We start from the raw sequence: 13837 nt of genomic DNA, 5'->3' as shown, positions 1-13837 counted from the left end.
TGCAAGAATTGGTGCGAAACAAGTCCATGTGAAGGCTCAATGATTGAAAGAAATAGGACACCCACGTATTACATATCTGTCCTGTGTTCACTCTATTAGTACTATCAGTAGTCCCATAGCCCTATTCCAATTGCTAACAGCACATTTGGAGCGGCTGTTTATGTGTTCAATTTAAAATAAGAGTTGGGATGAGCCTAACCTAGTTGGCACATGCCTCAAATCTTATTTGCTTCACTGTCATTTATATTAACTTGCTCTTGGACCAATCAATAAAGCATAAATTAATCTTTTTTTGGGCTTCACAACTTTTATTCCAAGGGCAAACACACATCGTTGTCTATGTCTTTTGTAATTCAATATAGTGTGTACCACTTTACAGTACAAAGGGGATAACATTAACATCATGTGATATAAAATATGCAGACCAATTCTATCCACCACATAGTTTGTCTATTTTTTCTCCCAACTTATATTTGTCATGTCATGAGTAAGTTGGAACATTTACAGTGAACATCGCATCACATCTTGTCAGAGAATGGTCCCCAAAAGATCATATCGTGAAACTGCTTCGGAAAGTACTTTAGTAGGTCTTCTTTACCTCCTTGGATGGTGCAACTTGGTACGTCCTTTGTAAAGAGTGTTCTGCACGTGACATCTAAACAAATATTCCAGTTTGTATAGCTATAATGTAGTAGCTTAAGTGGCAAGTACATTTAACACGATATAGTTTGCGCAATCATCTGTGACTGGGCTGAGAACATCAGCCGGCTACTCTTGATAATCCCGTTTACTCCTGGTTGGTCAAATGGATTAAAATCCAGGATGTAAGTTCTCATGGATGTAAAACATTCTGAAATGTTAAACGGTTTTGTTTCGTATATAGTATGTATTGTTATACGACATATCTGTATCTTTTACAATTCATTTTAGAATACAAAGAAACCCAATAATCTACAGTACCAAGTGGTACCTCTTATGGCCCACTCCTAAAGCTCAGCTTTCCATTGATTATTTTACCATAAGGTCATATAAATGACACATACTGTACACATCCCCAATTACGATACAAACCTTCCCAGCTCCTTCATGTGATTAAATTTTTCCGTTCTTAGCAAGCACGCGGATATTTTATAAATAAAGTTTATAACATTAAAAAGTAAAAAAATATATTTTAACCAAAACAAATTGTGCTGGAATGGGGTCCTTTCATGACACCACGTGCTTATGTTTAGAAGTCAGGTCTTGCCCGTCCTCTGTTGGCTTTCCATCCACGCGGTGGGCTTATATCCAGCATCACACTCTCACACTTGTCAAGATTCCCATTATCGGCACAAGACTCCTGCTGACAATTGGGATTTCCCAATTGCAAATTGAGTTTCACAATGTTGAATTTATAATTAACCTTTACCCGGAGAGACATGCAAAGCACAACGTTTCGTACCTTAATAAGCGGTACAACAAATCCAAACTGTCCTTGGTCTGTGTAGCCAGCTGTTACTGTGGCATTGGACGATAATTGGAAGGTTTGGTTGAAAGTTGACATTATGGTTGAAAGTCAACTCATGTCTGTTTAACACGTAGGCTTTCACTACCATGAACCCATGTCTGGTCTCTGCTATAGGAATGTTGAATTTCTACAACTAGCTTAGTGCTGTCTTTTTCCCAAAGTATTTTGAAATAAATCCACCAAATATCTAAAGGACCTCCTGACTCCTCAAATTCACAGCAGCAACGTCAGAAGGGCCTACCTGTTTTTTTTGTAAAATGCCAGGTATTAAAACTAGGTTTGGCGATGTGTCTACGCTGCTGTTGCTGCTGCCCCACGTGACTTGATGCTCGACTCCCTGCCCTCCCTCCACCGATTCCAATCACTCTTCGCTCAAAGTGCAGAGTTCAACCCCTCGCGTTCCCCGTGGTGGTTATTTTATTTGCTCAATCGTGTTCGCTACACCTTGCACTCATCTCCTCTCTGACCTGTCTGACCCTTCGATACCTCACCCTTGTATTTGGTGCAATTGTGTCTGTTTTCCTTCGTTAATATTGTTCATTTCTGTTATTTAAACATATTTTTTGCCCAGACTCCCCCCCCCCCGATCGATTCCTAATTTTGAGGCTATATTGTGCCGAGATTGTTACACATTATCTGCAGTTTTTTCCCTCTTTTTCAAATCTACTCCGTATTCTGTTTTTTTTATTACAATAAAAAAACATTATTTTTGCATACACCTACAACACTTTCTATTCCGTTGTTGCCTGTTTCCCCATATGGATTACATTTTTGTTCTTGTTCTGTGCTGAAGCACCACAGATCTTGCTTGCAAACTAGCTGGGTCAGTGGCTCAATGGGACTTCCATGTAACAACTAAACATTGACTGATTAACACCGAGGTATGATCTCATTGAGAAACCATGTCTTCTGCAAATGAAGGCCCACGGAGAAGAAATGTCACGTGTCATGTGCCAAAACACAGTGGGACCTGACCATAATGTACAGAATCTGTTACCACTTGTTTTAAGTTTCTATCCACGTGACTATTGATTGCCTCTAATGTATCAATGCATTTGTAGTGGATTCAACTGAGTCACATATGTACTTCTTGGGCGGCAACACATATTTATCAACACATAACACAAGGGGTTATTGCCCCTTTACCAGATAACCTATGGTTGTGGACAACCAGGCTAACTACGCTAGTTACTGGGAGTAGTTACAACGGACAGGACCCTAGCTTGGGTCCTCATCCACGTGTTGGTGACTTCTTCTTGGACGTAGAACGTCGATCTTCAGATGATGACAGCAACGCTGAACCCCGGTCCCTGTAGGGACCCCGGTTTGTATGCTCCTGGGTCGTGTCTGGGCCCGCTCTTGGCCACGACCACCTTCGAGAAACCTCTTGTCGTTTCTTGACCCTTCCCGTAGGATCTCCGTGACCACCCCCTAGCCCCCACCTGGGGCCCCTGTGTAGATCTTACTGGTCACGTGCCTTCCAGGGTCAACCAGAGTGCCATGGCCTAGGGTAACCTCATCCCATGGCTGACACTCTCACACTCCTTCCTGTAGGAGTCAGCACTGCATGCCACGCGTTGTGCCACTGCGCTTTTCCAGCGCTCACCGAGCCCCCTCTAGGGCCAGTACTACACTCACCTACGGGGTGTCCGCGATGACAATGCATCGCACGCCGTGCCTTGCGAGAGCCGGCGTTACTCAGTGACATTCACGATGTTGCTTCATACGTGATGTCCACGATGTGAGTACATCGCACGCTGTGCCCCTCTAGGGCCAGCACCACACAGTGACATCCGCGATGTCACTACACATTTATTGCCATCTTTCTACACAGTGCTTCAGATGCTGCTGCTGTTATATGTATAGTGAGTCACTTCTGAGACACTATTTTAGGAGGCAACAACGTTTATTCTACACTTCATATCTTACACACTGTTCACACACGGGATAACTAATTATGGGTGAGAGCAGCCAACATGCCGTCTGACCCACGACGCCAGAGACGGAGACGAAAACGTAGCACCTCGGGTTCCATTCCACCTGTAGACAGCCCCGATTCAGCCTCGGGGCTTGCCTTTTATACCCATCAGCGTGGCCTGGCTCTGCCCTCGGCCACGCCCCCTTATATAACTTTCCAGGAGGTCCTGGGCCGACCTCCATGTGCCACCTACCAGGCTCCGCCTTTAACCACGCCCCCTCCTGGAACCCTCCAGAAGGTCCTGGGCCATGCTCTCTTTGTCCCTTCGGTCACCTTTGCCCTACATCCTTCACCCCGGCCCATCACGTGCTTTGCCAGCCGGCCGGGGTGATGTATCCCCACATGCCCGTCTCCACCAGCAGCCAGTACCACGCCCCCTATTGACCCACTACGTGGCATTACCTGCTGTGATGGCGGGATAGCTGCTATACCATGCTCTGTCTGTAGGACTCATTTACCCCTCTCTGCCAGCAGCCAGCACCGCACACCCTAGCGACTCACTGCGTGGTATTACATGCAATTCTGACATGACAACTGGTCAACACCTTTGCACGAGTCAACACAACAACGACAACCATAAGCCCCCCTCGCGAGTCAACACAACAACAACCGTTAGCCCCCTCGCGAGTCAACACAACAACCAACGAAAAAATTTGCGACGCACCATAATAACCCACCCCCGGACAATAAACAATACCTGACAAACGCTGTCCCGCCACAGCCCACGGACCCAGGAAGGACCCAGTTCAACCAGCAACACACAGCCCGGTTCGTGTCCGTGACCTCTTGCCAGATGGTGGTGGGATAAATAGGATGACTGGGGCGGTCCTTTAAACCGCACAGTTCTCGAACGGTTCCTCGTTGCCGGGCCCCCGGGTGGGACAAGGGCGCGTTTCCCGGGTGCCCCAGGGATGACTGGAAGATGGCCTAATGGGCGCGGCCCGTCCCGGATAATAGATGGGGGGGGAGAAGAAGTTGGTGCCGGCCACTCCCTCCTCCTTGGATGGCTTTCCGACGGCTTAACGGGTGGTTCCGTGGTCGTCAAGTGCTGGATTCCTTTGGGCTCGGAGGAGCTGAGGTCGGCAGGGTGGTAGACGGTGGAGGTGCGATGAACTGTCCCTGCTTGGCGCGGCATCCCTTTGAAACTTGGCCTCACAGGCCACGCTTCCCAAGGGTGGGCATCTCTGAGTGTGAAATCGGCAGCGTCTCAAATTTGGCGGGAGCAGTTTCCCGCCCATCATATGCCCCTCTCTGCCAGCAGCCAACACCACGCACATTAGCGACCCACTGCATGGTATTACATGCTGTGCTCGCTGCTACACCCATATTTCCTTATTCTATTGTACCCAGCGCTACGTGCTGTAGTGATCCATTCTATCTCGCTACATATGTATAGTACGATGACGAGCTTTAAAAATGTATTCGTATTTTTTCCTAAAAGTTATTATCTTATGTTTTGTACACTTTTATTCTTGTGTATACATCCGTAGATGTTTTATTTTTTCTGGTGCAGCATCTTGAGGCGATTTTATTGCCATTAATGGTGCCCGTATATAAACGAAAACCCAAATTAATCGATTGAGCAAACTGCACTTGCCGTACGTGAAGTTGAATCGTGTCTGAAAAGTGTAATAATCTTAATTCCACCTCGCTTTTTTTTTTGCAGTGGATGGACACTGGTCCAAGTGGACGAGTTGGAGTCCCTGCTCGGTGACCTGTTCCAATGGCACGCAGCAAAGGACCCGGGATTGCATGGAGCCTTCGTTTGGGGGCTCCGACTGCAGAGGCAGTGTGTCTGAAGAGCGCCCTTGCTATAATGCTGACTGCCCAAGTAAGATATTTTTATATTCTTCTTTTTCTGCATTCACCATGGTCAATCCAGTGCTGAATGAAGGTCTCTCCGAGCTGTCGCTGCCTCTTTTAATCATGCCCTGTTATAATGATCCACCTGGAACCTGCACACGAGTTGATTCCATCGCTCCATCTCCTCATACAGATGTCCTCTCAGACGCGTTCCATTCCCTGGCTGCAACTCCATCGTTATTCTTGACCATTGGCCATCATCCCTTCCAGTGATGTGTCTTCCCCAAGACCGCGTTGATATTATTGCACGGTTTATGTTCTGTTATCCATGTGTTCCTTTTTCTGTATATCAGTGTTATTCCAAGCTTCCATCTCTCAATGCTCTATGAACTTATCAGTGTTTGTTCGATATTTTATGTATCTTTTAATTTTATTTTAGTATTACGGTATTATTGAGATACCACTGCCATTGACCACAGACACCATTTTTGTATCATAATGGGCTTCATAACTATGTGGCCTAGTGACAGCTAATAACGTCTGGTTAATCCACCTGGGAAATCAATTCCCTGCTATCGATAGCATTTAAGAAATATCTATATAAAAATCCCCATAAGTAGCATTCGACAAATAGGAGGGAATAACCCGGGAGTTAAGAACAACCGATATTGCTACTGTATATGCTTAAAAAAAAAACGCCGTATATTATGGATACATACACTACATCGCAAACACGTGTATAGTTACACAAACAAATAATTGTAATCTTGTACATCGCTAAGTTGCACCTTTCTCTGTAGAATATCAATTGACAGTGCACATAACTACACACTGTCCGACAGAGATTGTTATTCCTTTTTCAATTGTAACATCATCAGAACAATACACAAATACATAACTAACATTCTAACAGATGGTGGTACTGAGAGTGGGAAGATATATGAAGAGGGATGGACATGCTAGACAATATATATAGGCCACAGATAACTCTATGTAAACAATTGGGAAAATAATGAGAAACTAAATAGGTGGAGAATGTAAAAAAAAATAATAATAAATGTTTTAACAAGCATGAACGTGGAAACGTGAAATAGGTGATGGGTAAATCATGAATAGGAGCCATTAGAGACCAAGATTAAATTATAGCGCATGACAGAGACAGAAAATAAGACTGGCAGAGGAATCCCATCCAGAAGTCTCAGAAAAAATATATTGTATGTACTAGGAAACTAATCATTTATTACTCATAGAAATAATGACTGAGTTTTGCAGCAGGAAAGTATTATATACATCAACGAGTATGATATGAGCAGTCTAAATAACCACACATATGCATATATGTATAATGTTCACACATGCACATAGCTGATGATGCAATGACACACATATTAAGATACTTTTATGATTTTTAGGGCTTCATGTTAATACCCCTGGCTCACAAAGCGAGACTAAGGCACCTTGAAGAATCTTAGGGTTTAATTTTGTACGTCCAATAATCAGAAAACCAGTATTGAGCATCGTGGCCATGGGCATTCGTTTAATAATGAATACGATTTTTAAAGGAACATTAATTAGGGAATTCACTTCCGGAGCATTCGGTCTTCAAGAACTACCTAATGCAAATCAAAGCGTGTGGTGGAGTGTTCTGTTTTCGTAGAAATAACCCACATGTTAAGTTCATTAAAATCGTTCAGAATCCTAAGAGGAAATGAAAATAACTTCCCAAGATGTATACGTACAATGGCAAGTCAAAGTCAATTGTCAAATTGTCTCTGCTCAAGTAAGCTCGAGTGTTCCTCTTATCTCTGTCGTATGTATGTCCATTGAACTTCTTTCGCAATGTACGTAGCCAACCGTGCTTATCGGAGGTGCGGGGGAAGGACAAGAAACTAAACAAAAACATTATAAAAAAGAGTTTTCAATCTCCACTTAAAGGTGCATAGCTCCAGTGGCTTCCTAATATCAGAAGCAAGAGCTTTCCAGATGGCCACAGAAATACATCTAAATGTGTGATGTAGTGTCCATCTTTGTTCTGCTGGAGGCCAGTATACTCATAACAATGAATATTAACAGCAACATGCAAGGTGGTAGTCTATTTATAAACACAGGAGGAATAGTAAGCCGGGTTTGAACTTAACAAGTTCTCATTGTGTGTCAAACCCTCTAACTACAGTGCCACTCACTATTAATCCACACAGACATCCACACACATAGATGCCTTAAAACTATACAGGAAAGAAGCATGCTACAAACTAAGAATCACATATCACCGAGTGTCTATGATCTTTACATTGCTGTGCAGGTCTTTATAATTTACTGAATAATTCCATCTCACATTTGTTTTCATCCAGAGCCAACGCAGCTTCAAAAAGATAATTCCTAAAGTGTCCAGGTCATTGGAATCAAACCACTTATTTCAATAACTGCCTCACCCAACCCACTAGGCTGTTGTTGAAATCAGACACACTCTTCGATATCTTTTAATTAGATAGCGCAATAGTATTGCTCCTTCCTCACAGCAAAAAAAGGTCCTAGGTTCGATTCCTGACTCGGGTGTGGAGTTTGAATGTCCCCCCCCCCCCTGTTCTACACGGCTCTCTGATTTCCTCCCTAGGCAAAAAGAAAATGCCACTGGTATTGACCAAACATCCCAATATTGGAACATTACCTGCAAATTATTCAACAGGCATTACAGCCATATCTTAACAAGTTATTGTGTGTTGAAGAAATCCTGCGGGTGCAACATCACATATCTGCCATCACCAATTAACCACTCACACCCAGTGCAGTACTCGTGCACGATGGCATAACCATAATTTTCCTTAGATGTTCACATATCCGATCTGTTCACATATCTGCCTATATGAGTTGGATATTCGGCGTTGTACTAAGCTAAATATTTGCAAGAGAAGGACGATGCGTGGCAATGTCATGGCTAATTTAGTCACCTGCTGCATGATGTATTCGCATTATATATTAATTAACAGGTGCAGGAGGTTATTTGTTGAATCCTCTGGTGTAATACACCGTCGCCCCACTCACCCCGGGATATTTGAAATACATTTGTTGGAATTTAATCAGGCAATCTCGATGTGGATTTTTTCTTAGATGTTCATAACATTCGGGGAATTTTTTTTTTTTATATAAAGTTGCTCATCCCGTGCTAAATGCAAATTAAGGAGCGATTTCTACAGTGCAGCAACATCATTTATTACCAAACAAAATGTAAATATATGCCGGTTTAACAGCTTCAACGAGAATATATTTCACTGTATATCATTGCGGGTTAACATTAATGGCAGCAAGACTACTTATTTCCATAATAATTTAGGGAAAGGAATAAAAATGTGTTTAATTAAGCTGGTGCTTTGGTGCAATTCTACTGGCTATGGATATCATATGGCTCACACCCTTTAGGGCAGATGGCACATTTATCACAACTTTTGCTATGCAAATAAGCCCCTTCAATGCTCCGCACAATATTTCAGAAGTAATGGGTGACCACTGCGGTTAGAGTGCTTGACTCACTATAGGAAGGTTCCGAGTTTACAATCCTCATTGGAGATTGACTTGGAACATCGTACTTACAGGGCAAGATACAATAAAAAATAAGTCCCATTTTTCTTTTGGATGAAAACAGTTGTTAATTCTACTCATCCCGACAATACGAATATGGAATTCCCACCACAGGCTCAGGGCCACAAATGGGCTACATGAGCACTCTCCCACTTCTCACACGTGCATGGGAGAACCTTGATTACAATAGGCTATAGCAAGTGAGTGTACACATTGTAACTTGTCACGCATATTGCTAAGTCATCCCTCCCTGTTCGGTAATACTCCGCATTTGTATGGATCACCGTTTGTAAGCTCAACGTCCTGCCCCTAAGCCGAGGGATAGCCATGTGCAGCGGATAAGTCACGGATGTCTGCACTGGCGAAAGCTGCACCAGCCAGCACGACTGCATGAGTAATGATCGCACGACGTGCAAAATTTAATGGACTCATTTTCATGAGCAATGTGGCCTTGTGTCTAGAGAATCAGATATTTCAATTACATCCCCCGATTCCATCAATCCAGCACCTCGGGAGGCTATTTACAGCTGTACAAAATCATTAAATAGAATGAAACTGTCCCAAAATGCTATAAGGATGCGTTTGGACAAATACTATGCAATTATATGCAACAGTTTGGGTATAGGTATTTCATGATTTAAAGCAGGTTAGACACATTTATTATATACTGAGTAAATGCTTAAATCTGGGATTTTAATATACCATCGATAAAAATGATCATATATTCACACTAATAAATTGTATATGCACGTTGCCAAAGATAATAATTTGTTTAATGTATATATGCCAAGATTGATTGTAGGGTTTGTCTATTTAAAGTTATGGTAGTATCAAATAAACAGAAATGCCATTTTAATAAATTTGGCATTTTCATTTCAAGTGTTGTTATGTCATTCCAATGCAAGAACAGGTACTATTTTAAAATAAAGAGTACACAAAAAATACCTGTATTATGGGATTATCATTATTGTTACAACACCGTGTAATAAGCACTGCTCTTTGATACCTTCATGGCATTTCCATCTGCCTGGCTTACATTTACAAACGATCATCAACAAATGAAGACTAAATTTAACATCGTGCCTTCCAGCCAGGGTGAGAAACACAAAGACTTTCGCAGGGAATATGAACACCGTTGAGAATGTTTATCCTGACATGCGTATGATGCCAAAAACTGTGGGAAAAGGCTACCGCAGTATAGGCTTTGGATTAAAATTCTGCAATGAGTGTGACAGCACAGTAAGGTCAAAGCAGGCAAATTGTGGGATAAGAGGCAAAATATACCCTTCAGAAACATTGCTAAAATATGATATCTGCTGGAACATTCCAAATCACAAATAAGTGGTCTTTAAAATTGAATTGAGGCTGCGATGTATGCCTCTTCTGCTCTTTAAAACGTGTCAACATGTTGAAGCCGGAAGATGAAAGTTTAGTTATAGTCTCTCTGTGTGCCACCTCCTTTCTCGAAGACGTCAGCAATCTGGCCATTACATTTAGCTCCGTCCATGATATTATTCAATGACTCTGCATTTATTTAGTAACAGATGGGCATTACTGCGAGGATAATACATATTTTATTTGAAGAAGACTTTGCTTATCAATGTTTTTTTCATTTAAATTCTCCATAACAATACTAATGATTATTTTGAATCTGTTTAGTGATTACTTACCATTTTTCAGAATAAACATAATCCCAGGTTTTGTATTATCAAAGTAACATGTAATGTATTTATTAACATTGCTTTCTTAAAATTAACACATATCAGGGATCTTTGACCTTGAGAAATGACAGCACTGTACTGCTATTGTAGACCTCCGATTAGCACGGTTGGTGAAATACGGTGCAAAAGAAGTTCCAACATACATACAGTGAGGGAAAAAAAGTATTTGATCCCCTGCTGATTTTGTACGTTTGCCCAAATGATTAGTCTAAAATTTTAATGGTAGGTTTATTTGAACAGTGAGAGACAGAATAACAACAACAAATCCGGAAAAACGCATGTCTAAAATGTTATAAATTGATTTGAATTTTATTGAGGGAAATAAGTACTTGAACCCTCTGCAAAACATGACTTAGTACTTGGTGGCATAACCCTTTTTGGCAATCACAGAGGTCGGACGTTTCTTGTAGTTGGCCATCAGGTTTGCACACATCTCAGGAGGGATTTTGTCCCACTCCTCTTTGCAGATCTTCTCCAAGTCATTAAGGTTTCGAGGCTGACATTTGGCAACTCGAACCTTCAGCTCCTCCACAGATTTTCTATGGGATTAAGGTCTGGAGACTGGCTAGGCCACTCCATGACATTAATGTGATTATTCTTGAGCCACTCCTTTTTCTTCTTTGGCTCTTTCGGTAAAGTCACGTAGAATGAGAATAAAATAATAAATTGATAAAATAAAATAACACAATAAAATTCTCACGACGTTGCGGCCACAACACAAGCGCCCTTCATCAGGTGAAGGGACAAGACTGTCTGGAGGACAGCGCTGGAGCGAAAAGCCACTCCTTTGTTGCGTTGGCCGTGTGTTTTGGGTCCTTGTCATGCTGGAATACCCATCCACGACCCATTTTCAATGCTCTGGCTGAGGGAAGGAGGTTCTCACCCAAGATTTGGCGGTACATGGCCCCGTCCATCGTCCCTTTGATGCGGTGAAGTTGTTCTGTCCCCTTATCAGAAAAACACCCCCAAAGCATAATGTTTCCACCTCCATGTTTGACAGTGGGGATGGTGTACTTGGGGTCATAGGCAGCATTCCTCCTCCTCCAAACACGGCGAGTTGAGTTGATGCCAAAGAGCTCCATTTTGGTCTCATCTGACCACAACACTTTCACCCAGTTGTCCTCTGAATAATTCAGATGTTCATTGGTAAACTTCAGACGGGCATGTATATGTGCTTTCTTGAGCAGGCGTAGTGTGTTACCAATTGTTTTATTGGTGACTATGGTCCCTTGAAATCATTGACAAGATCCTCCCGTGTAGTTCTGGACTGATTCCTCACCGTTCTCATGATTATTGCAACTCCACGAGGTGAGATCTTGCATGGAGCTCCACGCCGAGGGAGATTGACAGTTCTTTTGTGTTTCTTCCAATTTGTGAATAATCGCACCAACTGGTGTCACCTTCTCACCAAGCTGCTTGGCAATGGTCTTGTAGCCCATTCCAGCCTTTTGTAGGTCTACAATCTTGTCCCTGCCATCCTTGGAGAGCTCTTTGGTCTTGGCCATGGTGGAGAGTTTGGATTCTGATTGAATGATTGATTGCACACTCTTAAAGGGAGTGCTCATAATCTCAGCTTGTTACCTGTATAAAAGACACCTGGGAGCCAGAAATCTTTCTGATTGAGAGGGGGTCAAATACTAATTTCCCTCATTAAAATGCAAATAAATGTATAACATCTTTGACATGCGTTTTTCTGGATTTTGTTGTTGTTATTTTGTCTCTCACTGTTCAAATAAACCTACCATTAAAATTATAGACTGATCATTTCTTTGTCAGTGGGCAAACGTACAAAATTAGCAGGGGATCAAATACTTTTTTCCCTCACTGTACATTTCCTCGCACTGCTGCCATCCTTGCATTTACCCAACAGACTGCCACCAGAATTGTCCCATTACAATTGGAACAAAAAATATATTTTAAAAACCTCAAAGCTTAAAATTATTACATAGAATGCAGACTTGATTTCTTGAAAAAAGGTATCTATTCGGAATTTGAACACCATAACACCTATTTTATTGCCAGAAAGGGTAAAACATATTCTTACTTTTCATACTTTATAGATGTTCGCTCCTTGTGTTGAGGTCTCTCTCATATTTCAAAATAACGTGGCTCTAAAAAAAAAGGTAGTCCACGTTTACAAATGAACAGAGAGCTATAATCAATGACCAGCGTGCCACTCTACAGGTGAATGAATTACACTTCGTCTATGCAGCCTTTCGTCATCTTTAGGCTTTGTAAAAAAACACATTTGTGAATACATTCCCTATCGTGCGCAAGCAGTCAACATTTGTCATAATGTTTTATTCATTTTGTTACAGGCTCTATAGAAGAGTTAAGAAAATGCAACGGTCGAAAATGCACAGGTGGATATTAATTTTAAGTGTATGTGTGTGTATATACAGTATATGTATAAAAATGTATTCAATGGTGGGGGGGGGGGGGGGGGGTATTTGTCTTTGTTTGACACTGCACAGAATAAAGACGATAAATATAAGAGTGGCCATCTCCTGTTAACAAGGGAGTGAAAGTAAATACATCAAATAATTGTCTCATTTTACATCATGAAAGTATAATGCTCCGTAAAAACAAAGGGTTGTTTTGACATTGCTTGGCAAAGCTTTTAAAACATGCATCTTCAATACAGATGTATACTGTCAACACATTGAATCGAACGTAAAAGTACAGCTTGATTTACGTTGATACTTAAACACGCATGATCTCAAGTTAAGTCGAACGTAACGGTTCAACCCTACGGCTACGTGTTCGTGCCATTTTCGGGCCTCCACGTGTATTTTTTGCCGATGATTCGATACTGGCCAGACCTTGGAATAGATGAGAGTACCCACACTTTACCCCACCTCATGCTACCTGCCGATCAACTAATTGTGGTGAAACCATTCATGCTGTTCGGTGAACAGAGGCACGGTGATTTTAAGACATGCGGACCCCGTTGTTCCAACTGCCACGGCAGGAGATTGCAAGCCCGCTGTGCTAACAATTACACCACAGCAGCATCCCATGGCTTAATGTGTGAGAAATGAAACCATAATCGCATACAAGAGTGGGTGTTCAATGCTACTACAAACCAGATAATAACTTCATTTGACATTTCATATGACAGTGGGTGAAAGCCAGTTTGGCAGGACAAATTCAGCCGGTCAATGAAACGTACGCATTTCTTGTTAATAATTGTGGGCTAATTGGTGTGTATGTGTGTGTGGTGTGGATTGGGAGGGAGGAGATATCATATGA

General features: G+C 42.0%; 1 protein-coding gene across 11 annotated transcripts in view; it reads left to right on the top strand.

The window, feature by feature from the left end:
• Nucleotides 1-13837, top strand: part of LOC116942649 (adhesion G protein-coupled receptor B3) — a 153706-nt gene that overhangs the window by 71873 nt on the left and 67996 nt on the right. For all 11 annotated transcript variants that reach the window (XM_032954825.2, XM_032954820.2, XM_032954828.2 and 8 more), the window contains exons 7-8: nucleotides 5152-5316; nucleotides 12904-12948. In XM_032954825.2, coding sequence (XP_032810716.2) covers nucleotides 5152-5316; nucleotides 12904-12948 — 210 coding nt within the window. The remainder of the gene's footprint in view (nucleotides 1-5151; nucleotides 5317-12903; nucleotides 12949-13837) is intronic.

Source organism: Petromyzon marinus, chromosome 15, assembly GCF_048934315.1.
Source record: "Petromyzon marinus isolate PM22_M1 ecotype Great Lakes invasive population chromosome 15, UKy_Petmar_22M1.pri1.0, whole genome shotgun sequence".
NCBI lineage: Eukaryota > Metazoa > Chordata > Hyperoartia > Petromyzontiformes > Petromyzontidae > Petromyzon > Petromyzon marinus.
The sequence above is the reverse complement of the archived record's forward strand: the minus strand, read 5'-3'. Positions and strand labels throughout refer to the sequence as shown.